Source organism: Streptopelia decaocto (genome assembly GCF_964273445.1).
Source record: "Streptopelia decaocto genome assembly, chromosome: 2".
Classification (NCBI taxonomy): domain Eukaryota; kingdom Metazoa; phylum Chordata; class Aves; order Columbiformes; family Columbidae; genus Streptopelia; species Streptopelia decaocto.
This window is the reverse complement of record NC_138655.1, coordinates 100,738,235-100,765,884: the sequence shown is the minus strand read 5'-3', so window position 1 is coordinate 100,765,884 and position 27,650 is coordinate 100,738,235. Positions and strand designations below refer to the sequence as shown.

The 27,650-nt window shown below is 38.2% G+C and overlaps 2 protein-coding genes across 7 annotated transcripts in view; one reads left to right on the top strand and one right to left on the bottom strand.

Annotated features, from left to right (window-relative positions):
* Positions 1-19,110, top strand: part of SLC12A7 (solute carrier family 12 member 7) — a 70,165-nt gene extending 51,055 nt beyond the window's left edge. For 4 of the 5 annotated variants that reach the window (XM_082046836.1, XM_082046835.1, XM_082046837.1 and 1 more), the window contains 8 exons: positions 1,433-1,601; positions 4,331-4,526; positions 4,845-5,014; positions 5,163-5,294; positions 6,845-6,952; positions 12,555-12,736; positions 17,545-17,678; positions 18,141-19,110. In XM_082046836.1, coding sequence (XP_081902962.1) covers positions 1,433-1,601; positions 4,331-4,526; positions 4,845-5,014; positions 5,163-5,294; positions 6,845-6,952; positions 12,555-12,736; positions 17,545-17,678; positions 18,141-18,232 — 1,183 coding nt within the window. In that variant the 3' untranslated portion in view covers positions 18,233-19,110. Of the gene's footprint in view, positions 1-1,432; positions 1,602-4,330; positions 4,527-4,844; positions 5,015-5,162; positions 5,295-6,844; positions 6,953-10,453; positions 10,571-12,554; positions 12,737-17,544; positions 17,679-18,140 lie in introns of all 5 variants that reach the window. The other variant, XM_082046838.1, reaches the window with a different exon arrangement.
* Positions 19,111-23,632: 4,522 nt separating this feature from the next.
* LRRC14B (leucine rich repeat containing 14B) lies at positions 23,633-27,272 on the bottom strand. Of its 2 annotated transcripts, XM_082046840.1 has the most exons (3): positions 26,916-27,272; positions 26,348-26,738; positions 23,633-24,816 (listed from the first exon to the last, which is right to left on the bottom strand). In XM_082046840.1, exons 1-3 carry the CDS (start codon positions 27,250-27,252, stop codon positions 24,171-24,173), a joined length of 1,374 nt encoding a protein of 457 aa, XP_081902966.1. In that variant the 5' UTR covers positions 27,253-27,272; the 3' UTR covers positions 23,633-24,170. The 2 variants fall into 2 exon arrangements, with proteins under 2 accessions (XP_081902966.1, XP_081902965.1); XM_082046839.1 differs by having other exon boundaries at positions 26,348-27,272.
* Between the last annotated feature and the right edge of the window lie 378 nt (positions 27,273-27,650).

The following is a 27,650-nucleotide window of genomic DNA, read 5'->3' as shown; positions in this document are numbered from 1 at the left end:
AGTTAAGGGTATGAATGTTCTTTTGGAAGGACCTATGCAGGTAAAGGGTCAACAAGAACATAGGACAAGTACAAAGTCCAGTACCTGGGACAGACTAGTCCAGTACCTGGGACAGACTAGTCCAGTACCTGGGACAGACTAGTCCAGTACCTGGGACAGACTAGTCCAGTACCTGGGACAGACTAGTCCAGTACCTGGGACAGACTAGTCCAGTACCTGGGACAGACTAGTCCAGTACCTGGGACAGACTAGTCCAGTACCTGGGACAGACTAGTCCAGTACCTGGGACAGACTAGTCCAGTACCTGGGACAGACTAGTCCAGTACCTGGGACAGACTAGTCCAGTACCTGGGACAGACTAGTCCAGTACCTGGGACAGACTAGTCCAGTACCTGGGACAGACTAGTCCAGTACCTGGGACAGACTAGTCCAGTACCTGGGACAGACTAGTCCAGTACCTGGGACAGACTAGTCCAGTACCTGGGACAGACTAGTCCAGTACCTGGGACAGACTAGTCCAGTACCTGGGACAGACTAGTCCAGTACCTGGGACAGACTAGTCCAGTACCTGGGACAGACTAGTCCAGTGCAATGGCACAAAGCTGGGAACATGCTCTGCTGAAAAGGACCTGGGGTTCCCAGTAGATAGAAAGCCATGAATATGCCTTGGCAGTGACATGCTGGAGTGCATCAACAGGATCATAGCTAGTATATTGAGAAGTGAATATATTGGGAAATATTCCTCTTTGCTTAGCACTCATTAGAATACATCTAGAATGTTTCATCTGGCACCATGATGTACAAAAGACTGGAGTGAGTTCAGCAAAGGATCACCAACATGACGGTTGGGGCACAGGAGCCTGTCTTCTGTGGGGAGAAGCTGAGGGAGCTGTTCTTATTCAGCTTCGAGGAGGCTTCAGGGGAGCCTAAAGGTGATATAACTAATGAGTAAACATACAGTGCCTTAAAGGAGCTTACTGAGAAGATGGAGTCAGACTCCTTACAACAGTATATTGTAGGAGCATTAGGGAACACAATTGAATGGAGAGAAAGGAAAAAAAAAAACTGAGGAGGATAACCAAGCATTGAAGAGGTTACCCAGAGTGATATCTCTGTCTCTGGAGTTTTTCAAAATCGATCTGAATGGAGCTGTAAACAATCTGGTCCACATTCAGTGTTTAACCATTTCAAGTAGCAGGAAAGGTGATAATTTTTATTTAATAATTTTCTTGTTGAAACTTCAATGTAGCTTTTCAGAATGATTGTATGGTGGCTCACTTAGGTGTTCTGTACCTGAACTGTTGTTGCTATTGCAAATCATTATTTTGCTTGGTAGTTGAATGTTTTCCATTGAATTAAGCACTTAATCTGCAATTTTCCAATTATTTCTTGCTTTTCTGTCTGTATATATGTGTTTAACTTTTTTTTGCAGACCCCAGCTTTTGGTCTTATTAAACTTGGATAATGAGCAATTGGTGAAACATCCTAGATTACTTTCTTTCACCTCTCAGCTGAAGGCTGGTAAAGGACTGACTATTGTGGGCTCTGTGCTTCAGGGAGTCTACTTGGATAAATGTACAGAAACTCAGAAAGCTGAAGAGGTATGGAAAAGTCATCTTAAAAACACCTGTAACTTCCATTAGTATTTACCTGTTGAGTCTGGATAACTCATATCTTGAATTAGAATAGTCTGTTGTAAACTATTGAATAAACCATTGATTTTTACTATCGACACAAGTAATGATGATATTTAAAGAACAGGTTGACTTGTGTAGCAGAATCTTTTATAGAATTTCCCAATAGCATCAGACAATTCTGATACTTCTTAGATTTTTATTTTCTTTAATATTGGGAGCCCTGGGCTTATAATCAAATTACATTCTTGAAAAAGCCAAGTGATTAACTTCTAACAAATTACCTTATAAACAGTTTTATTTAACACCGATCTAACAAATGCAGATGTGTTTGGCATAGTTTCATCCTCTGGAGATGTATACATGGTATTATTTTCTGCCTTGTCCTAGAAATACATAGCAGAGCTAGGATTAGGAGCAGTTTTTTTCCAGAATCCCTTCTTGAGATCCTTTACTTTTCTTTCTTCTTTCCTATTGGAAAGAAGACATGGTAGGAAAAAACAGTAGGTTGTCATGTAATTTAAAATTACATCTAACTGTGCTTACAAAAAGTGAATTTAGTTTGAATGTTTCTTTTTTTTCCCCTGACAACTTATCAGTATTTAACTGTGCTACCTGATTGGAAATAAATAAGCACTTTTGTGCAAAGCCCTTAAATACCTGAACCTAAACTTAAATTGTCCCCTGGAGGAAAAGGGGAGGTTAATAGACTGATCTTCTGAAGATCCACTGTTCATACAGCTTGGACTCAATGCAAAGCAAGTTTCCCTTTTTGTTCAGTCTTAAACAACTTGTGTACTACTTTGTTTAATCCAGTATTGGGTAACTCGGTATAGATAATTTTGTTTGCTTACCTACGCAAACTCTCCTACGGAAACATTTTTAGAGCATAAAATGTTTCATGTATTTATTGAATACTGTTGAAAAACCTCTTGCCTTTAGAAAACTGCTATAAAGTCTACTCCAAAAGTAGGCTTTGCCCTTTTATCTTCCAAATATGGTTAATATCTTCAGTGTTGTTGAAAAAAAGTATCAGTTGAAACATCTCTTGTTTTGATCCAAGTTGTCTTCAAAGCTGTGTAAAAACACCTGTGATTTATTCAAACATGGCATCTCTAAAATAAGTATTTCAGATGTGGAAATAGACTTAACAAAGCTAACAGCCCTTTTTCTCCCAGTTTTTTATTTTCTTCCTCTTGGTATTCAGACTTACCCCTAGTGGTTTTTAATGTAACGAAGTATGAAGCCAGATAGCCTAGCTGATATCATGTAAAAAGGCTCCAGGAGAGCAATTAGCTTGAAAGCATGATGGAAAATGTCTAGCAGTGATATGTTGTGAAAGTAATGGTTGTTAAGGTTTTATTATCAACATGTTTGAGTAGAAAACAACATTAAGAACACAATCACACCTCTGAAATAAAACAAAGAAAACCTTTTAAACAGTAACTGGTTACCTATGAGGATTTGAAATCTTACCTATACTTGGTTTAACTTGAAGTCAATTACATTTTTGAGAGATGGAACAAGAATGAATTTAAGGGAAACTTGACTTGCTGGAGAATTCCAAGATTAGACCTGGTATTTAAGGAAACTATTGCAATTAACATCAAAATGAAGATGAATTTTAAATGTTTGAGTGTCTGGAGGCCTCATTGGTTTTGGAAGATTTCAACTAGAAGACATTTCTTGAAGACTTGTAAGAAAACAAGATTTCTTCTGTCTTTTTAAAAGAAAAATCTGTTTCAATTGATAGGCCTTTGCAGATATTGCTTGCACAGACATATTTGCTAGCTTTGCTACCAAATTCTCTGAACTTTTTTTTCCTCTGCTAAACAGAATTTCTGATGTGAAGCCACACTGAGCCAGTGTGATCAAATCTGTTCCTGATGTTTTTTGATAGGAATTTTGGTGCTTCCAAAATTCTAGATTTTCATGTGCTGTCTCTTTTTCTGAAAATGTGCTGATCTCCCACACAAGTCATTGATATTGACAGGATTTTTAAAGTCATGCCATCAAAACATAAAAAATGCCTAGGCTGATCTTCCCTAGCCAACCTTGATACCATTTTGAATGCTACTTTAAAATTACTTGGTTACGAGTCTGGATGTTTGTCAGGGTTTAAATGAAGGCGAGCCATTTTGAAATTAAAGGGTTGTGGGTGATTTAATCTAATCAGTTTATCTTCTTGTTATTCAACCAGTGATTCCAGTGGTCTCCTGCTATTTTTACTTGTCAGGAGCTGATAAATAAACAATCAGCTTCTCAGTGTCAAAGTTGTTTAAGCAGCTTTGGAAGCCTCTTCTTTTAAAGACCTTGGCATCACGTTTTTCCAGACTCTCCCAATACTAAAATAAAGAACTTGTCATTCCAAACATATAATGCTTTGTCAGTCAGCAGTTTTGACTTTACCTGAAGCGGTGTTACTTATCTTTGTCAATATGGTTTTACTCATGTCTTGTTCATCCTTCTTTGGAAATAAAAGGCTGAATAATGAAAGTAATGAAAAACCTGTGTGTGCCTTTTGGGGAGGTGGGTGTTTTGGGTTTTTGTTGTCATAAAATCACGTTGCCTCTTTTGGAATTAGCAGTTTCTTGACATTGGTTGTATATTGTAGCTAACATTTTGCACTTACCTAGTGCTGTTACTCCTTATGGTGTTTATTACCAGTGTTGATGACTGTAATCTTCATTTTGCAGAATGTTAAGGCCTTAATGGGAGTGGAAAAGACTAAAGGATTTTGCCAGATTGTGGTGTCTCCCAGTTTCAGAGATGGAATATCCTATTTAATTCAGTCAGCTGGTCTAGGAGGGATGAAGCACAACACAGTCCTGATGGCATGGCCACAGTCATGGAAGCAGACAGAAAATCGTTTCTCGTGGAAAAATTTTGTTGGTATGTTTTTTACTTTCTCCTGTGCATTTGTAATACAACTATGTAACTGATGTATTTGCTGTGTGGAGTAAATGTGACACTGAATGTCTGCTGGACAACTGAATATTTCCCCACATCTGATTTCACATGGAGTGGGTTTTCTCAGCCCTCAGTCACCTCAACCATAGCTTCTTTTATTCTTCTCTCAAGCAGGTTAGTCCCTAAAACCAGGATGTTCTTCTTTTGCCTCAGCAGAATCTGTGAGGATATTAGTTTTTGAATGTAAAACAAAAGCTGTGACTGAGAGCTAGAAGTTCTTGATCTTGTTTTCCTTTGCAGACACTGTACGAGAAACAACAGCAGCTCAGCAAGCACTGCTGGTGGCTAAAAACATAGACTTATTTCCAACAAATCAAGAACGTTTTACTGAAGGAAACATAGATGTATGGTGGATTGTTCATGATGGTGGCATGCTGATGTTACTGCCTTTTCTTCTTCGACAGCACAAGGCAAGGACAACAGAAAATGGCTGGGATTTTGTTTTCTAGCAATTAATAGTTCTAAGGGTTTCTAATGAAATACTCTTTCACCTTGGTAGAGTTATGCATAGTGATAGCAACCCCTGTTACAAACTGTTATAATGTATCTTTTTGACAGGTTTGGAGAAAATGTAAAATGCGTATCTTCACTGTCGCTCAAATGGATGATAATAGCATTCAAATGAAGAAGGATCTTCAGATGTTCTTGTATCATCTTAGACTGAATGCTGAAGTGGAAGTTGTTGAAATGGTATGTTACTGCTTATTTTAGGTGCAATTGAGACTAAGCTTGGGAAAATGGATTTAGCGTTTTTGAAAGTAAGAGATGTTAGCCCAAATATGAGAAAGGAAAGATTGCAGGCTTGCTAAGAACAAAAAGTTTCTTAAAGCAACATTATCATACCATGTCACAATGCTACTTTATGAGGTACTGAGTTCAATGGTTTTGGCAAGTAGAGTTTTGGTATGTTAGTGCCTACTTTTTTTATGAGGACTACTCCATAGAGAGAGTTCATTCAGGAAGGAGATGCTTGATTTATTAGTAGGCACTGAAATGGAAGGCAGAATGTGCTTAATCTAATAGTCCATGGCATCCAGCATGAGAGAGGATGGACATATTTGTTTTTCCAGCTGCTGTATGAATATCTCCCTGGAATAAGGAATCCCTAGATCCCCATGGGAGTATTTTGGTTGTTTTGGGCATTGCCAGCCTCTTTAGCAGTGAACAACAATATGATATAGCTACTGATTCACAAGTCAAGTAGGGATAAAATGAATTCTAACTTTTTTCCCTTTTTAAATACTGGTCATAGACTGCTAAGGACTGAAGCTGTAGTCTATCAACTGGTTCAATACTTAAACTACCACCAGCTCGTGAAATGAACAAAACCTGTCAAAAAGACTTATTGTGCTAGTTAGCCATAAAGTGAAATTTAAGGATTGTTTAAAGTACAAAAAAAAAGACTTATGAAAAATTTGGTTAGTATTTTGATCTAGAAAGTAAGATAAATCTATTTATTTATTTTAGTTTTGGTGTGGGTTGTTTTTTTTTGGTTGTTTGTTTTTTGTGGGTTTTTTTTTTTTAGAGTACTGAATATAAAAGACTAAAACGCTGTGGCATGTTCTGATGAAAAGATGAACAAACACCATAAATTGGCTCAGTCTTGGCTGGATTTTTAGTGGAAAGATACTATAGGAAGCACAATTTATTCTTATGTGAGTCATATTTAAACCTGAGAATTTTCCAGAAGATAAGAGACATTGATTCAGTGACAATATACATGACCCCCATAGGTTTTTATGTTGTATTTTAGCTTTGCACTGATGTGAGAATGTATGCTGGAGTTTCTTCATAGATGCTTCTATTAATGAACGTTTCTCACTGGTGAAAGGATGACGTGTTATTTTGTGGCTCTAAACAGTTTTTAAGAAACCAAGTGTGCACACATGTTCAGGAGGGCCGCAATGCAGACCCAGCTTAAATAAGCACTTTCAACCCTTTCTCATTTCTGCAACCTGGTTGGAAGAAAAAAATGGAAAGTCTGTCCCAAGTATCTCAAATTTAGATAAAAATCACACAGATGTTGCTATAGTAGGATAGTTCATTGTGTGAGATTGCTGTTTGAAGAAGTTCTAAGAATGAGGACAGAAATGATTATATCAATTATATGCTTGGGAATACTATGATGTGATAAATACATCCAGGACTGAATGAATGTGGGAACAAATGTGGTATAGTCTAAATGTGGTTCTTTTGAGTAGTACTTCTCTTCTGATGCTTCTAATGCCAATCTCTTGCAGTTTGAAAATGATATTTCTGCATTCACATATGAGAAGACTCTTATGATGGAACAACGATCTCAGATGCTAAAACAGATGCAGCTATCAAAGAACGAAAGGGAAAGAGAGGTAGGGACTTTGGCAAGATGTTCTGTGAAAAATCTGAAAGTAGTATTTCTTGGCTGTGGCTTTTAATCAGTTTCTAACTAGTCAAAAGCTTTTATAGCTGTTTTCCATGTTAGTTTCTCTACAGCAGGTTTCACTTACAAGGTTGTGTGGAAAAAAAAAATAAATCCTTTTTTATTTGAACAGATGTTTACAGTTTTTCTGTCCTTAAGATTAGTACAAGTATTTACTAGCAAAACACTTGTGTCAGCATGAAATATATCTAGAACATTTCCAGACTTGGCATGTATCAGTATCTAAGGCTCATGACTATTCAGATTTGTTTGTGCTTTGGTCTTGTTAATTCACACTTTTTTAGTTTCTGCATGACTTTGAATGTTTTATGTGTCAACTAATTGTTTCTGGAGCCAAAATTAGGCTGGCTGACTTATAATCCTATGATATCCAGATGAGAATGCTACATTTGCTGCTCCCCTATACTTACTAGTCCCTAGTGTGTTTTGCATGTTGTAGTGACAGGCTTTGTGCAACTGTACTTTTGTAAGTATTTGTAACTTCTAACTATTTTTCTTTTCTCTTGGCTTGTGCTCCTACGCCTTCATTTACTGTGTTAGCTATCCCATTATAATAATCAATTTTTAGTGATGTATTAAATGCTTTGGCTCTGTCACTGTGATTACCCTCCTAGCCAAATAAGAGATCTCCACTATGTTTAACTGCTCATTCATAAAATAACTGGATTTTTTTCTTGTGACTTTTTTGCCTACTGATAATTAACTCATTTTATGCCTAAGCCATTTTGGTGTTAATCTTACAAATCCATGCAGTTGGTGTGGTATGTGTGTGTTTTTTCATTTGGCAGGATGGTTTTGTTTTTTTTTTTTTTAAGGTTCCTAAAGTTGCTTTGTATTGCCACAATAATGTGCTGCTGGAAATCTTCTTTCTTCTCATCTGTGTCAAAGTAGATTTTTTTTTTTTTAATCTGAGCCTGCCTAACATATTTTCAGTAAAAAAACTAGTTATCCTCTACTCCTTACTCAGTATCTTTAAATTTTTCTCATTTCATTATTGAACGCTAGTATTTTTCTAGTGGAATTGAAGCGATTAATCAATCTACGGTAGGTTTTCAATGATTTAACTTCCTCATGTATTCTTTACAAGTAGCCCAAGGACATAAGGCTCTATAGTCTATAGCATATAAATTGCAGTGGAGACAAAATTTCTTCTCAGCTCTGTGAGCTTGTTGGAGTCTGTACTACTTGAGTGTTGGTTACTTGGAAGTTTTCATACTTTCGCCCTCCTGTGCGTGTTTTTATTACTCACTTTTATCTAAATGTAACCATCATGGTTATAGCTCCACTGTGTTTCTTCATATCAAGGCAGGGTAAAATCTGAGATATTAAAAATACCATTGAGTTTATTTCGTTATCTGAAGTAAAATCCTTGATAAATCCAAGAACATCTAGTTCTTATTTCCTGCCTTGTCCAAGAATAAAAGCCATATCTGTCTATTTCTGATTGGCATATCTTAATCTACCTTGTTCTTTTGTATTGTTAGGGAAGCTTCTTCACTCTGGGTATCCCAAAGCAGAAACTCAGCATGAATTCCAGAAATTCCTCTAAATTAAATAATTTATAAGGTATAGCATAAAGCAGATTGAGCTGGGTGCCTCTGGAAGTCATACCCCTAGTAAAGACCCTGGCCAAATTATATGCTTACAGTCTAAGCTTTTGACCTCTTGTGTGTCAGTTTGGACCAATTGTAAAATTAATGTCTCCTCCTGCTTCATTGGATCCTCTTGATTTTTGTCAGGTGGGCTGTTTATCTCTGTGGGTGGTTGTCTTTTACTGATCAGACAAGATATCAGTCTAAGTCCTGACCTTCATTTGTTATTTTGCACCTGTAGCTGGAAAGAAAAAATAAGTCCTTGGCATAGCCAAAACCTCTGTTTCTCATCTTCTTTTAGACCCTCCTTCTGTTCCTTTGCTTACCTCTAGGGATGTAGCGCTTTTATCCTCTCTTAAACAGTCTCTGGGGCCTTTTTGGATTAACAAGGCAGAAAGTTCCAAAGTTCACAGCTTGCAACCAGAGAGAACTAAGTTACTTATGCTAAGCAAGCTCTATATAAGCAGTTTCTAAACAAGCTCTGTAAGAAGCAGTATACCAAATAATTCTGTTAGCTAAGGCAGTCTATTCCCTAATTGTATTTTCATCAGAAAATGTTTAGTTATGCTTTCACTTCCTCTGGAGCTAGAAGTTGAGAATATGCACTCAGTGTACCTTTCTTAATCTCATCATCTTGTCTTAAATGAGCTGAGCCATCCCCTTCAGTTTCATGATGACCTCCAAAACATTTTTCTCATTAATATCACTAGTTCAAATTACCATTGCCTTTATTTTAATTATCTGTCTCCAGATATTAAAATATAATGCTGATATTCCAACTTTGAATGATATTTATAGTTTTGTTTCCTGTTACCACCAAGATTAGTATTTTAACCTCACTTCTATGCTAGTATCTCCTCAAACAAGGTTCAGACCTTTGCAAAGAGGAGAACTTGGTTTTGTATAGCGTTCTTTTACTGTTTCCCTCTAGGCATACTCTTATCCCTGAAGAATCACCCTCCCCTCTTCTGTCACTCTTTAAAATGGAACTTTATTTGATCTTCCCCCTGGATTTTCTTGTGGAATTGGGGCACAGGGACCCATTGGATTTTTGTTTCCTTTTTTTGAAAAACTTGGTTGATTTGCTTCTATTTGGGTGTAAATGTAACACATACCTGCGAAGAGTGAGATCTGAAGACTTGAGTGAAGCTGCCAAACACTTGATTCTGACAGTGATGCTGCAAAGACTAAAGAAAATGTAGAACCTCCCTCACTTCCTTGCTGCCCTTCCTGGTGGTTGTTGGCTTCCTTCTCTGACTGCTGAGGCAGGCAGTGGTATCATTTGAGCTGTGAAAAGGCAGTCATCCATCTCACCGCTGTTTTGTGTTGGATTGTGCAGCAGATTGCTGCTGCTTGGTAAGATAGGCAGAAATGTGGGTGCATGTAGGCAAGGAGCCTAATTATAGTTTGTGAATTGCTAGGAAGCAAGTCAGAGTTTAGAATCAGAAAGCAGCTTTTTCATTTGCTTAATTTTTTTAATACTTTTTATGTAACTGAATAAAATCAGTTTATCTGAAGCATCACATGTATGAAGGGCTGTGAACCTCACAATTGAGTGAGTATTTGAGGTTCCTATGTAGACTAAAGGATTCAATTCACTTCCTCTTTTCATAAATCTCTGTAAAGAGACTTGATAACTAACTGCTTAACATCCCAAAATAGTATATATAAACATATGGCATGTTTGTGAAAAGAAACCAAGATTATAACAAGCTATGATACCAATTCTCATCTATTTAAACAAAGGCAATTCTTATTTTGAATGAGATGATCATCTGCTTTTGTCTGTAGACTGGTGGTGGTGGGTTTTTTTGTCATTGGTAACCTTTTTGTCCCAGATTCAGAGCATCACTGATGAGTCTCGAGGCTCAGTCAGAAGAAAAAGCTACTCCAGTCCACAGTCCATTGGTCAAGATGTGCAGGCACTGCTGACTAATGATTGTCAAGAGGAGGAGGTAGTTGGACATAGTACTGGCTAGATATATTTTCCTATTGCAACACTTGAAGTGCCGCTATTTCAGACCAAACTACAAAGGAATAACTTGGTTATTCATTGTTATGGAACAGTTCTTAATAAATTTTAAATTCAATATTTTTCTAACTTCATTATCTTACCCTGTATTTTTTCTCTAGATGATGCTTCTGTGACATGAACTAAATACTATTTTTCTCATACTTATTTTCCATAAAAGAAGCCCTTATGTTTCTGAGTGCCTGTTTTTCACGAGAGCCAGAAGCAAAGAAATTTCCCTGCCTTCTATCTCTTAAAGTCTTAATAGTTTCCTTAATAAGCATATTTCTTGCTTTCATAACACACTGCCTTCCTGTATAGTTCTGACATTGCAGTACTCAAGCCTCTCAGAGACTGTATAGATACACTAAAGCTGTTTAAAGACATTTCTATGCTTATTGACAAGCCATCATTAACCCATAAATGTTATTAATACTTTCTGCATGGTGAGTTTGAAAGGAAACGGAATGATGTAATCAATTGTTTTAGTGTGCACTTGAACTGTTGCTCGTAGCCTAGTTTGTGGAAATGCTGTATACCTTTGTGTTTCCATTTCTTCATGAAGTATGACAAGAACATGTTAGTTAATTAATTAACGTGTAGTTAATTTGGTATCAAAATAGCCCTAATGAAAATGTGCATCTTTACAGGTGTGTGCTACAGATCCATAATTTCTCTTGGCCTTGCTGTCTTTCTAAAAATGGCAAACTTTCATCCATTGAAGCATAGTTGCTCTGAACTCACAGTTGTTAGTTTGAAATTTTTAGTTTATTTGATACTGCTGTATGGCACACATAGTATCTGCCTGTATTGGTTACCTTTTTGCATTCTCATGATAGAACTGTATCCACAGTAACTTTAGATTTGTAGTCTTGACTTGTGATTTAATCTTCTGGGGAGATCTGAAGACTGTCAAATAGATATTATGCAAGCCCCAAAAGAGAATTCTAGGATTCAGGAATCCTCAAGGAAAGGGACTAGGGAAATAACTTAAGAAAAATATAGAATCTCTTAGACCTTTAAAAGCAGCTGCAGTTACAGTTTGTGAACCACTGAGAGAATTGGTGTTCAGAAATAGAAAGTAGTTTTCTTATCTGTCCTTATTTTATACATGTTTTTGATTGTGACCTGAAAGAAATTGATTCTTCTTAATTGCAACATAAATGGACATGACCATCACTAACATGTGATTAATTGATGTTCGCAAATGGAACAGGTGCTTCAACTCATGATTTATCAAGTCTCTGAAGAGACTTTGTAGCTACTAAAAATGTAAAAAAAAAAAAAAAAAGTGGGGGGGAGGGGACAAACCACAAAAAAGCAACCACATCTCCACACCTGCAACCCCTCACTCAAAAACAATTCTCCCTCATACTTGTGATTTTAAGTCTAAGGTACTGTATTTGTGTTGCGTTCAATGGAAATACAGAAGCCTATGGAAAAAATATTATGAGGGAAAGTGAATAAATAACGTGAAATATTTCTTCATTCTTAAGAGGAGCAAGGAAAATGGAGAACATACAAGTGCGTATGAATGTGGAAACAACAATGTTGTGTTCTTAAAGTTGTGATTTGAATTTCTGCTATTACAAGGGAGGAGGAGGCCTCATTATGATTAGGTTGATTGGCTTTTGTTCTGTAATATGCACTTGCATGCATAAATAATCTAATGGAATGTAGCTAGTCTTCAATTCAGCCAGTCAAATGTTGTGTTACTGAGATCATGGGTCATGTTGGTAGTTCACCTACATAAAGGTATGTGAAATGGACAGCGTTTATGACAGTATCTGACAAAATAATAAGGTGCATTTTTCTCTATATTCTTTTGTTGAGCTGCTGTGAAATTCCTTTTCAAAATTTTAATACTGCATAATCTACAAATGCTCTTTTTGACTGAATCTTGAGGTAATTGATTGTTCTGTGGCCAGGCTCAGCTGATCCATGACAGAAACACTGCTTCGCACTCAACTCCAGCAGTCAAATCAAGCGTGGCTGCTGCTATGCCGGAAAAAGTGCAAATGACTTGGACTAAAGAAAAGTTTGTAGCTGAAAAGCATAAAAACAAAGATTTGAATGTGTCTGGCTTTAAAGATATTTTTAACATGAAGCCGTAAGTATATGTGTAGCCATGTAGTGTTTAGAGTTTATTATTTGACTCTGCATTTTAGAGTGTGTGTGCAGGGGTGGTGGTGGTTGTTCTGTTGTGGGTTTATTATATATTTAATTTTTATTTTTATGTAGAGTTCATTACAAAGGTGATCTTTCCATGCACTTAAATGCCATCCTTATGAAACTAGCATGGACTTGGGTGGAGCAACAATGACTGTGAAGAATCATAGAATGTCCTGGGCTGGAAGGGAGCCACGAGGATCATAAAGTCCAACTCCTGTCCCTGCATATGACAACCCCAAAATTCACACCATGTGTCTGAGGGCATTGTCAAGTTGCTTCTTGAACACTGTCAGGCTTGGGGCCATGACTACCTCCCTGAGGAGCCTGTTGCAGTGTTCCACCACCCTCTGAGTGAAGAACCTTTTCCTAATGTCCAGCCTAAACCTCCCCTGGCATATCTTCCTGCCATTCCCTTGGGTCCTATCATTCGTCACCAGAGAGGAGTCATTCACAAGATCTTTTTTTTTCTTCTTTTAAATGGACATTCAGCCATCATCCTGTAAACAAAGCAACATGTGCTTACATGTATGTCTTGTTATATTAAGTATTTTCTGTGACATATTTTTGTCTTTTTATTAATTTGAAGTCTTAAGCTCTTAAATAGTTAAGAGCTACTACCTTTGTCAAGCCTGATGTCGTAGACAGAATGGCATGGACTTCCTTGCTTCCTCATGTTATGATTCAAGCATACACATGCATATCTTTTGAGTTCTGGAAGAATGCTGTCATAACCATGGCCTAGACTATTTTTTTCCACGTGCCTAAAGCAAAACTGTGGATGTCAAGGGGAATTTAAATATCTAAAGGAAATCTGAAATCTAGGTCTCATAGACAATGGAGTTAGAAGATGCAGTTAGAATTAGCACCTTAAAGTCTGATGTTGTTTTGTGGATTTGCTCTGAGCTTTTCAGAAACAGTTTGGCTTCTGCAAATTCCAAACATCACCTTGCTCACACTCTAAAGCACAGTTTTTGGTTTGGCCTGCATTATACTGTAATTCTTAGGGGCTTTTTTGTTAATATCTTGGGTGAGAGTGTTGATCTGTTGAACAGTAGGAAGGCTCTACAGAGGGATCTGGATGGGCTGGGGCCATTTGTATGAGGTTTAACAAAGCCAAGTGCTGTGTCCTGCACTTGGATCACAACAACCCCAGGCAGCACTACAGGCTTGGGGAAGAGTGGCTGGAAAGCTGCCTGGATGAGAAGGACCTGGGGCTGTTGGTCAGCAGGTGGCTGAACATGACCCAGCAGTGTGCCCAGGTGGCCAAGACGGCCAACAGCATTCTGGCTTGTATCTGCAATAATGTGGCCAGCAGGACTAAGTAAGTGATTGTGTCCCTGAACTTGTCACTGGTGAGGCCCCACCCTGAATACTGTGTTCAGTTTTGGGCCCCTCACTACAGGAAAGACATTGAGGTACTAGAGTGAGTTTGTAGAAGGGCAAAGAAAATGATGAGTGGTCTGGAGACTAGTCTGATGAGGAGCAGCCCAGGGAACTGGGGCTGTTTAACTTGGAGAAAAGGAGTCTGCGGGGAGACCTTATCACTCTCTACAACTATGTAGATGGAGGTTGTAGCATGGAGGGTGTTGGTCTCTTCTCCCAAGTAACAAGTGATAGTACAAGAGGAAATGGCCTGAAGTTGCACTAGGGGAGATTTAGCTTGGATATTAGGAAAAAATTATTCACAGAAAGGGTTGTCAGGTTGAACAGGCTGCCCAGGGAAGTGGTGGAGTCACCATCCTTGGAGGTGTTTAAAAGGCATTTAGACGAGGCTCTTAGTGACATGTTTCAGTGCTAGAGTGAGGTTGTGGTTGGACTTTATGATCCTGAGGGTCTCTCCCAACTGAAATTATTCTATTATTGTATTTTGGAAATATTTCCTATTACTTGAGAATTGTACAAGAGACAGACTTCAGATATTATTTTAAAACTATTGTATGTGGTTGGGAGTGGAAATTACAGTTCAAACTTGCTATGCCTCTACAATATATTAATACTGTTGATTTTAAAAATGTACCTAATGGCATGCACTTTTTTCTGTGCATTTGCTTCCCTTCCATGTAGAGAATGGGGAAATCTGTAAGTTGAAATTTCATTTCACTTAAGCAACCTAGGTTGTGTTCCCTGGCTCTTGTGGTCTTGTGCATTGTATGCATGTTGCCTAAATAATGATTTGCAATATGTGTATTTTTGTGTGTTGTTTTATATACTGTGATTTAGCATTTTTCACTGAAAAATATTCTTCATTTTGACTTATGCTTTCTTCTAAATATTATCAACTTTTCCTTCAAGGTAAGTCACAGAATGCGAATTTTATTTTCTGTAAGAATGTGAAACTTAACTAAATATTACACTAGTGTAGTCTTCTAATTAACTACATTAAAGTGAATGTATTTTTGTTCTGGAAAAACAGCCCACATTGTTCTATCCTTATTGTCCAAGTAGTTATATCACAAAGGGAACTTTCATTTTTTTTATCAAATGCCAGTTCTTGCCTCCATTCTACCAACTCATGTATGTGTAGAAATAGCATAAGTACAGATATGCATTGGGTATGACAGCTTACAAAAATGGGACACTGCATCTCTGTTCATGGGTGGAACTGACTTGTGACTGCTCTGCTTTTTTCAGAGCGCAGTGTTGCCTTTGTTTTGTCTGTTTAACAAATTGAGCTTCTTACAAAAACTTAGAAAACTTACTTTGTGTACCATGCATGGTTTCAGTTCTACCAGAACTTGAAGGCTAAATGAAGTTAATCAGCCTTGGTTCACATTGTACACAATGTACCTTTAGTTAATTTCGGCCTTTCAGTGCCTAATTCTTGCCCACTCTGTCAAAAATATACACCCTCCATATTTCCCTTGCATTTTATCTTTAGCTTGGCAATGTTTCTACTTCAGTATTTATACACCTCTTTAATGATACACTCTTTCTTCAGTTATTCTTCGGTATTTTTGAGCTGCTGTTCTGCTTCTGAAAATCTGAGCTTCAAGTATTCTTCCTTATATGATTGTTACACAGTTGGGTCTTAGGATAGATGGTAGATGTGACAGAAAATTTCCTGGGGGGACTGATAAATTCAGTTTTGGAAATGTCATTGTCTTGAGGGAAAATGTGAAGAGAATGTGAAGCGAAGAGAATCATTTGAAATTATGAAGTTGGTCTCCACTGGTCACTAAATTTCAGGCCAAATGCCTTTGTTTTTTTAATTGCCCTTGCAAAATCAAGGATGAAAATACTACATGAGACATGCTATTTCTAATAGTGTTCTGTTAATGCATTTTTTCCTTCATAGTAAAAATAGGACTTAATAGAATACAAGTACATATGATCCCAGCATTTTTCACCTTTCTTGGTCTCCTGTGTTTGAATGATCCTGTATCTGGTGGTTGTTCTCAACTCCATAGTTATTTATATAATCTGAGGCTGTTGCTAGAAGATTCCAGGATTGTGTGTTGGTGTAGTCCACTGAAATGACTTCTGGTAGTAGAACAAAGTTGAGTTTCCTTTTGTAAATTCTGGCCTCCTAAACATTTGTCTTTTGGGAAAAGACATCTCATTCATTTCTATTGTTTAATTGAGCTGAAACAGTGCTGGAGTTTGTGCTGTAATTTTGATTGCTTAGTGAAATTTGAAAGATGCCGACTGCCTGTCTCATGACCTGCTGCTGGTAATCTGTTCCTCTCTCTGCCACAGGACAGCGTGTGAGCCCAGCTCGGCAGGGGGCAGTTGTGCTTTTACTGGGAGACCACTAGTTACAGTGCTACGAAAATTGCACAGGATAGAGCAACATATGTCTTATGTCAGCATAGCAGCTCTTGAGATGTGTTTCTGATGTTCCCTTTGAAGTGACTCAATTCACTTGTAAAGAATCTACTTTTGGGCAGTGGATCTTCTTGATAAATGGCCTTAAGTTAGAGTCTGGATGTTTCTGTTGCACTGTAGCATATGAATCGTTTCCAGTCTTTGTTAGTTTTACACAGATGGCAGTTTCTCAGGAACTGTAAGGAAACTCCTATTTTGTTCAGAAGAGCAACTAATCATCCATGGTAGATCCTAAAATAAGGAAATCTCTGAAGTCCTAGCAATTTCTTCCTTTTGCACTCAAACTTAGTGATTATAGTTGTGGGTACACAAGTGAAGCATTAGTTACTATTGATAATGTAAGGGGAGATGCTCAATTTCAGTTTATTGCTTACTGTCTTACTCTTGTGACATGAGAAGCTAGTAATTTTTTCAGAAGTTCTATATTGTTTCTGAATTTTCTTTACCAGGCTTACAGTAATCTTGTATTCTTTCTAAAGGAGCATGAGGGCAATCTTATACTGTAATCTTTCCATCACATTCCTGTAATTCCTTTGTTTGGAATTTCTTGTACAAATCCAGTTACTTTTTTATATAATTCAACAAATTAGATTCTCAGTGTGTTTGCACTAAACAATTTCTACTGAAATTCAGTTTTTACTTCATCTTTGTAAAAGTTAACTGGCAATCAGAAGATTTGTGCATTTTGGTAATCTACTTAGTATTGTTTGAATTTCAGAGTTACATGTTCTGTTCGAAGGAAAAATCTTATAAACCTAGGGAATGTATTTTATCAAATTTATTTTGAATGTGTACAAATGCTAGTGTCCATGAAAACAGCTCATTCTACATGCGTATGGGTTAAATATATAAATTTAAAGACATGTAATTCAAATACGTAAGTATTGTGACAGTACTTAAAAATATTTATTTGCATGTTAGGAATCAGACAAATGTGAGAAGAATGCACACCGCTGTGAAGCTCAATGGAGTAGTGCTTGATAAATCACAGCATGCTCAGCTAGTTCTCTTGAATATGCCTGGACCTCCTAAAAACAGAAAAGGAGATGAAAACTGTATCCTCTACTATATTGCTTCCATATTTCTTGAAACTGGGAACTTGATTTTTGTGATTGTGTTGTTGTTTGTTGGGATAACCATTAGTAATTGTAGTAAGCATGAGTTTACCTTTAAGAAAATTACTTTTGATTCCACAGAGTTTTAAGAAGTGTTAACGGTGGTTTTTTGATGGAATTGATGTAAAGCATTTCTAAATTTTAAACCTATTTTAAAATAATATGTGCTTTAGTATTTTCTGTAGGTGAGTAGGGCAGAATTAGAATTTTCCCCCCAATTGGCCCTTGCTTCCACTTAAACAAGCAAGTAGATTACATAATGGGACAGTAAAGGATGACACAGGAAAACTCCTTGATGAAATTGTTGAACTTAATTTTTGCATTATACGTTAGACTTTTTGAGAGATTAGTGGTTATTTTGTTTCTTTTCTGAATAGATTCCTTGACTTAATGATATCTCAGACATGGAGTTTTTGGAAGTTCTGACAGAAGGTCTGGATAGAGTTCTCTTGGTCCGAGGCAGTGGACGTGAAGTGATCACCATTTATTCTTAACTTGATTGCACATTTTGTTCAAACTCCCCTCCCAAATGAGAAAACAAACTTATTTGCCATAATTTGAGCAGCTTCATAAGAGTTCCAGTGCATTAAAAATGACCCATAAGCTGAATCTTCTGATAATGTGTTCTGGTTTTTCTGTTTAAAAATTATATTTAAATTATATTTTAAGAGGATAAATTGATGTAGAAAATATTTCTGTAGTTAATTGGTAAATGGTGAATGGGTTAGGATGTTTATATGTAGCATATTCTGACAGTTGTTAAACTGGTGAAACACAGAAAATAAATGGTAAGGCAGTGGTATTTTTAAATATCTAGAAATGTAAGCAACTTTTGATTATTTTAATTTTTGTTCTGCATCTAAATAAAAGGGAAAGGTTTTAGGAAAAGTTGGCTTCCTCCCTTACCAAAATGCTGCTATGTTGGTTGTGTTGGGATTAGTCCTGGTTCAGGAAACTTCAGAAATATGTATGCCCACTCAAATTTGTCTATTACATGCATAAAGTGTTTCCTTGAAGTTCATAATTTGCTACGCTTTTTTAAAAATCACATTTCTCTATTTAAAATACTTTGTTAGCTGAAGCCTCCAGGTGACAGTAACAGTAAATTGACAAGTTATGTGTGTTGTGTGTGTGTGTGTGGTTTTTTTTTATGAGCTACTAGCAGTTATAGTATATTGCAGTTATACCAGTGAAACCTGAGAGCACCCAACTCATACAAAGGCTATGATGCAGTCACTCCACCTGGTTGCAAATATAACTGTAACAATTGGTAAACCACAAGTTAGTTGATGAAATGCAGTCTATTTTCAAATATGTATGTTTTGAAAGTGTTTGTGCTGCTGTTAAGTAAAATCTGCTTTTCTGAACTGAATGACCTCTTCAGTGTGTTTCATTTTGAAATTTTTGAAAAATGTAGATGCTCAATAAAAACTTCCTGCTTCATTCAATTCTTCCTCTTTTTGGACACATTGTTTAGTGTTGTTAATGTTTAGGACCTAATGTTTTTGTTGGGTATTGGAAGATTGTTCTACTCTCATAGTTTATATATGATTAAATAAAACCATACTTTTGTATTACAATCAACATATCTGCTCTGAGTGGGATAGCAGTGATGCAGGGCTCAAATTCCTCACTAAGTTCAAGGCCAGTGCTTTTTATCTTGGTGCTCTTGGGCAAAGCAGAATGAAGTTATAAACAACCAAAGCTGAAAGTAGCTATTACCTGTCTCTGTAGCTTGATGTGCAGCAACAGAGGGAACACAGAAAGGTGATCAGATGACCTAGTAAACTGTAGGCGACTGTCAAAAGGCACTTGGAAAGGCATGCTGTACACCACAAGGCACCTGCATACCACTGTGTGTAGGTGTAGGTGTAGGTTTAGGCTTTAGTTAAGGATTAGGTGTATGTAGGTGTGGCAGAATGCAAACCCCCCTCTCTCCCCCTCCCTCCTTCAGTATGGAAGGAGTAGGCACATCTCCCTCTCTCTCTGCTACTTGAGGCTAACAGCTGCTTTTGTTTGGCCCCAGAGCACCCTGACCAGGGCCATTAGGAGAAGGGAGTGCTGAGGCGCCAGTGAGCTGCTGGGCACCTGTGGCCAGTGTGGGGGATGTTTGGAGGCTTCAGGGGCACCCACAGCCAGTGTGGGGGTGCAGAGAAACTTCTAGAATGCCTACAGTCAGATCTGATCAGCCAGTATAAAAACGGGATTCTCGTCGAGACTCCACCCATTGTCACGGGTCTCTCGGAGCACGAGCAAGAGGCTGCCGCCAAGAGCCCCCCTCCCCGGGATGGAGACTCCACTTGCCTTGCCGCCACGACTGTGAGTAAAACTTCTTGCAGGATTGCGAGTATATTTTTCCTTCCGTGCACATTTGCATGTGTAACTTTCCGTGCTCAATATGAGCACGTGTATAAATTATTTTCTTGCACAATCGCGAGTATATTTTCCTCCCGTGCTTCCACATAAGCATGTGTAATATTCCGTGCACATTTGCACGTGTAAGTAAATTAACCCTCACAGAATCGCGAGTGTACACTTCCCGTACTCACTACGAGTACGTGTATCTCTTTAAAAATAATCCCACACCGTGTTTAGGCAAGCGTGTACTTCTCAGGGACGGCCCTGGCATTGTTTTAAGTGAAGCCACGTGCATGCACACTGTGGACCGCCTGTTGTATTAGTTGCTGCCCCTTAATAATTTTCCTCAACTGATATCCGAACCTTTATTTAAGTCACTTTGGAGTGCTAAAACCCTGTTTCTCACCGGTTTAAAAGTTGTTTTGGACCCTGTTGTCCCTTAAACTAACCTTGGAGTACCTCCATGACAGTAGGCATTCAGAGATACCCTTGGGGGCACATCAAAGGCAACCCAGGGGCCCATAGGTACAATGAAAGACAAAGCCCTGTGGGCTACCAGAAGGCATCTGAAGGTGCTAGGTTTGCACAGCATATCAAGTAATACATGAAAAGGCATTCTTGGACCACTGGGGAGGAGAGAAATGTAATTGGATGCCCTTGGTGCACTCTAAATATCTTTTGGCTTCTCTTAGGACATAATAAAAGGCTCTCAGAGGGCCATGGTGCAAAGCAAGGCTAATGGAGGTTCCTGTGGCCATACTGTAAGATACTTAGAGCCTGGTATGTGCAAAATGTCACTTGAAACCCTGGTTCACCTCAGAAACACTCTTGAGAGCAGTGGGGAGCACAGAAAACCCCTGATATGATTCTGGTACACTTGACACAGCTCCCAGATGTGCCTGAAGCATACTGAAAGGCATTCAGAAGGTCATGATGCACAGTAACACTTAATGGTACACCACTATGGGTGTCTTAGTCTTAGAGTCAGCAGTAGGTTTGGGCAAGGATGCTTTGCCTGGGGTGCTTCCAGTGCTTTATGTATAGCCAGGGCGCTCTGTTTGTCTTTCACTGAAATGTGAGTGCCTCCACATGCCTCTTGGTGTGTTTTGGAGACCAGCAGAGTGCATGTCAGGTCTCTACTTGCTTTTAGTTCCTTTTTAGTTGCCTTTTCCCTCACCAGCAGGATTGGCAAGAACACCAGCTGGGCTTTTCCCCATGCCCTTTGCTACTGCCCCCACCACCCCTGCCATGAGGTCTGTAGCCAGTTTTGATACTGTCCAGTTTTTCCCTGGTAGTATCATTTGTGCCCTCACAGAATAAGAGTTTAAGAGTTCAAATATTTCAAACTAAGATTGGGAGGGTTTTTTTTTATTTTGGTACTGAATGCTTACAAATACATATATATTTAATAATAATTCTACTGAGAAATTATAGTCCTGAAATGCCTTGAAGACTAGAGTCTTTAGGAAATAAGCTGGTCTGATTCTAGGATGTAAGAGTTGCATTCCTTTTAAAGAACTGAGTGAAAATGAAATGTCATCGTTTTAGCCTCTAAAATTCTTTTTGAGTATGTTCAGTAAGCACTTACTAGTTTAGCACCTAAACCTCCAAGTCTGTCACTGCAAGAACCTCGTGGCGTTTGAAACATCAGGAAATAAAATGAGGATCGCTGTCTTTTTTGTTCCACCTCCCCACATAACCTGTGTAAGAAGCGGAGTAGAAAAAGGTACAAAGTAGCTTAAAAGCCAAGGCAGGTGGATAAGATGGAGGGTAGCAAGAGGTACAGGATGGACCATGGTGAGAAAGAAAAAGCGAAGAGTTGTGACATAGCACCATCAGAGTTTGTAACCATTTGGCAACAATTCTTTTTTATATTTTTTTCCCAGAGAGATCAGTAAGCCAACTGCCTCGTGACTACACAATCACTTCTAGCCAAAGCAGGTGTCAGAATGCTTGGCTGGAATTGGGATGAGGCTTTACTCTTTGAGTGAAAGTAGATGTTAACTCTAACATTAAACCTAATTGCCCTAGTGCTAACCCTAGTCTTAATGGTGCTAACTCTAATGGACATAAATCTAACCTTAGCACTAACCCTATACCTAATCCTAAACCTTCTCCTCTGTGCGCACTATGGCCAGAGCCCAAAGTAGAGCCTTGGCCTAGCAAAATTCAAACCACTCATGTCTGGCTGAGAAGTCATGGGTCAAGTCTAGGATGAAAAAATGCAAGGTCAGAAGGAGGGAAAGGTAAAGAGCAGAGGTGAGGACAAGGGACCATGTGGAAGTCTGTCCAAATATAAGCAAGACCATATTGGAACCTAATTTCTGGCATTTTCTAAATCATAGCTGCTTGGATCAGCGAGTTAGCTTACTTATATATTTTTTAGTGCTCTAAACATAAACAGGCCACATCTGTTCACTTTTAATTTAACCATTGTATGTTTAATCAATAAAACATGTTAGAAGGAAGAACATAAGCTAAGAAGACATCAAAAAATCATTTAAATGCATGCTGTGCAACCTGTAAGCTATGCCTGGCATTCAGTCTTTTTTTTTTTTTTTTTTTTATCTGGAAACTAGCTTAGTTTACAATGATACCTCAACTACTACTACAACATTCACTTTCAGTGCTGTAAAATCAAGTTCTCATGAGCTGTTAAGGTATATCTAGTGGCAGAGTGCTGGGCATTAACTTGAGCATCCTATTTTTTTTTTGGTTGGTTGGTTGTTTTTGTTTTGTTTGTTTTATTTTTTGTTTGTTTTGTATCACCTAGAAGCTAACCAAGTCTCTAGTTTTACATCAGAGCACTTTTAACCCTCTTGAGTTGACAGAGGCTGTCAGCAGAGATCTAAAATTGGCTGATACTAGGTAAGATTTTCTAATATCTTCCTCTCTGGTCTGTCTACAGCATTACAGGTGAGAAGCTGGGAAGACTCTGACACTTGCCTACTCCCCCATTATAGTACCCTTCCCAGATTTGTTCTGTGCTCCTTTACCCACGTTCCAACACAAGTGTGTGTGGTTGTCTGGGATTTTCTTTACTTTGTCATGCAAACACATTTCTTGCATTGTAGCTTGCCAAATAAATGTCATTCCTCCAGGTGCCGGTTTTACTTATGAAGCAGAACAATACACAGTCCCTGCAGAAGAAGGCAGTATTTTATGTAGATGAACTTCTAGTTACTCAGGAACCCCCCTTCTCCCTTTTTGAAATTGGCATTGGATTAATTTTTCTATGTTTGTTTTTGACACTAGTCCTAGACTTTCTTTAAAACAGCTGAAAGCAGCAAGATACATTCTACCAGCCAATAAGGTGATACAACAAAGGGGGTAACTGAGGCACTTACCTGCTGGCATCACACTCGTAGCTGTACAGCACTGTGCTGGTACGGCTTTGTGACATAAACTTGGCAAGAGCTTCAGCAGAGTCCTCATAGGCTGCTTTGTATTGCTGGGGGAAGGCAACCAACAATTTGGTTTGCTGCCTCCTCAGTACAGGACTTCACTCCTCACCAACACAATGTATTAGACAAAACCCTGTGCAAAAGGAGGTTTATTGTGCTTGTCTCTGTAGAAGAAAGAGAAGCATAAGGGAATGGAGGCTGTTATACATCCCTCACCTTTGGGAATGTACTGGATAAAACACAGAATGGTGAACTTGGAAGGCCAAGGCCAAAAACTGTTTTAGGGAGCCATAGGTGAGGATATGCGCAAAATCTTTGGGACATCCTGCTGGAATTTTGAAAGGTCTTGTCTTTTCTGTATGGCTACAATCCTCATTGCCAAACCCAGAGGAAACTGTATAAGAAATCAGCCAAGCTTAGACACCTATTGTTTTACTGAGAAACGAAGTGCTTTTGATCTCTTATGAGATCAAGTAGTGCTTATGTAAAGTATATGCAATAGATATGGCATAGCTAAAATACCTCAGATGATCACAGGTTATTGAAACAGAAGTAAATTCAGCCAAGAAATTAAAAGAAACTCAAGACTTTTCAATGAAGGTACAGTTCTAGAAAAGACTAAATTAACTTCTGATTTGACAGAGCTTTTCATCACCACTGTATTATGCCTTTAACTCATTTTGTTAAGAGAAATAGTGAACTTTTCCACAGCCTCTTTGAAGGACTTGATCAAGTAAGCTCCCAGTTCATTGTTCGTCTCCTGAACAGCTGCATCATAACTGCCGAAGACTGGAGTTGAAGCCTTCACATCCTCCCTATTTGCTTGGAGTAAAATGAACTTAAGCTCCTCTGCTACACTTTCATATTTTTGGTGATCAAATCTGCAGAGACTGACGTCATCAATCGGGTACGTGATGCCAATAGGGTAGCAGTCCATTGGAACTGGAAACTCCACATTTTTCAGCATTGGCAACTCACAGAGAAATGTAAAAAGTTTTTTAAGTGCATGGGATGACAGTGGGTTTCCAAGAAACTTAAACTCCTCTAGTTTCTGACAAGGACTTAAACCTAAAATCAACATGTTGACATGAGTGTCTTGGATGTTGCAGTCCTCCAAGGTAAGACTCCTGAGCACCGAAGAGGAATGGCTGAGAAGCTTAAAGAATGTTGATGGGTAAAGGTCAGGTATATTGTGACCGCTCAGGTCCAGGGCTTCTAAGTGATTAACATGGAAGCTATTGGCTAAATAGGCCATATCAGCATGGTTCAATGAGCAGTTAGAAACATTCAGTTTCTTCAGCGGAGTTTTTAGTGGGCTGCCGAATTGAAGAGAAAAAAAAGTTTTAAGGCATAAACCAATGAAAAACTACATTTACAAACTTTCATACAACTATCCCCATTCTGAATGCAGCTATCTGACATATTATTTTTATAACCTCTTTTGAGAAACAGAAGCATGTGCCAACAATGACGAATATATTTTCCTCCTGAAATCAGTTCCATGAATTAGCTCCTACTGGGCATGACTCCAACTGTGTGGTTTTAATGGGGATTAATTTGGTAAAATTCCATGTGTCTATTCTGTTATCAGTTGTATGTTGTCAGGTGTCTATTACTTGCTGAATTAATAGTAGCAGATCATTAATACTGTAAAAGCATTGGTGGCTGCTCCTTATAGAAGGCTGTTATAGCTCCAGAAATTTAGATCATTTTCATTAAGGAAGGATTCACTCCAAAGTGAAAGCCAATTAGTATTCTGACAAGACTTCTGCTTTTGTTTCTAGTTTTGTTTCTACTATATTTTTAAATGTCCAAGAAGATTATACATTGTATTTTTCTGAAGTTGTAAGAAGACCTTCTGATGATGAAGGTTGGAAAAACTGTACCTTAGATTATGTGCAAGTATTCTAGCTGAATATAAAAGAGTTTTGACAGATAAAAATTAAGAGATCCCTTTCATACATATTAAATCTTAGTGAAACTTCTGCCATAGACCTCAGCTGGATCAAGGTTAGAAACTTGTACTTAATATCTATCAATATAAGCAGTGCGCCATTCACAACTTATACATGAAACTACATATTTTTTGTATAGGAGGAAATTTAGACCAAGGTGATTTTGTCGCAGTGAAACTTTTATCTGATTTTTTTTTTTTAATGCTCTGAAAAGCATACAGTTAACTTATTTTCTATTCAAATATGAACTGTTTGCTGGCACCTTGTTATCTTTTTGAGAATTTCCAATTTTTCCCAGGAATTAATAATGAATATTCATGTATTAGCTTAATGTGCAGTACAGAAAAGCATCAGATCTTTCTTGCCTTGAGATCGAAAGCCACAACAAACAATTGAAATCAAAGTCTTAAATCAAAGTCTACTATTCCCCTGCCCACCTAAAAATACAGTATCTGCAAATGTTAGTATATTTACTGCCTGTTTTTTAGAGGACAAAAATTCAGTAGAGACCTTGAAAAACACTCAGAATATGACTCAAGTGTTGCACCAAAGGTCAACCCAAGCTGATTGAGATATAAGCTCAAGAATGAGGCAAATAAAAAAATGTCTGGGTGCACCCATCTCTTATGTGGTAGCCAAAAGTATATTCTCATCATACTTATCAGACATACTCTGGAATGCTAATAAGAACAGGCAGTTCTTCTAAGTGTATTAAATATATATATTGGCTTCCAGTTCTCCACAACAAATACTCTTTCCTAGCTTTCTACTTCCCTTTCTCACACATATCCTGAGATATGCTCACTTCCCTTATTCTCAGATATTCTTAGCTTACCGATGGCACAAAGGCCTGTTCTTTACAGTTTGACTGAAAGCAGGATGATCACATTACCTGAGGAGTCCCTGTATTCTTCCTGTGAGTATAGAAAATGGCATACTCAGCTCAGTCAGCTGCGTCATTTCACCTAACTTTTCTCCAATGTTAGTGAGCATCTGTTCATCTGTAGCTGTGAACCTTCGCACATTAAATGTTCGTGCTGGCAAGGTCAAGGACATCAATAGAGGGAAGTGGATACTGTTGAAGAGTATTTCCAAGTGTTCCATTTCCAAGCGAACATTGTGAACAATTTCCAGTTTGCGCAATAAAGAGGGTTCAGTGAGCTTTATGATATAGAAGAATTTCTGCAAAGCCAGGTTGTCAGATCTGAATGACACACAGCAGATCTTCAGTGGACAATAGCATTTCTTCAACAGGGCCTGCACTACCAGCTCATAGTTTCGCTCTGTAACAAACAAGTCAATCAGCACATCAATACTGATTTCAAAGGTACCTGGATTGCACTGCATCTGTTGCAGGTAAACAAGCAGTTCTAAACAAAGCTTAGAGAGCAGCTGTGTCCTGGCCCACCTGCCCATTGTCTTCTTACATTCACAAAACTGAACTTCAACATCTTTTATACCTGTCAGGTCGACCACTTTCAACCTTTTCACGTACGGTGAAGGATGATTCAGCACATAGTCTCTCAGCCCTGTCAGACAGCTTTCCAAGCACACTGCGCATGTTCTATGGCTCAGGTCTTCCTGGTAGTCCACAGTAGTTCCCAAAAGTTTTCCCATGTTAAAGTCAACAAGTGGCCAGTTCTTTACCAAGTCATGAATCACTTCCCCTTGCTCCAATAAATAGCTGGCTTTAAAAAGAAGAGGAAAAAGATTATGAGCAATACTGCTGAGACTCTTCCTGGCAAACTCTGCATTTGACACGAATGCTTCAGCACTAATGAATCGGAGAGACTTCATTGTTGCTCTGGACTCCTTGCTGTCACAGAGAGTGACTTCTGTGTTTAACTAGAGATTCTAGTTGCTTATCACCTTCTATTTTTATCTGCAGCTGCTGTGTGCTGCTAAAAGAAGCCTTACTGGGAAGGCAGAATGAACAGTCACATGCTGATCCTCTGCTTTCTATTTTGGAGCTATACTGTGGTTCTGCAGTAATTAACTGTGAGATCTCTAGTGAGACAGCATTTATTTATTTAAACCCTCATATACAACATTATAACAAAGTTAACTCAACTAAGTACAGACTACTGCCCAGCAGGAATAGTAAGAGCAGTGCAGTGCACATACATGACAATATTTCTGCATCTTTATTATGCCATACAAAAAGTCACTCAGGATTCCAACTTATAACATGGTTT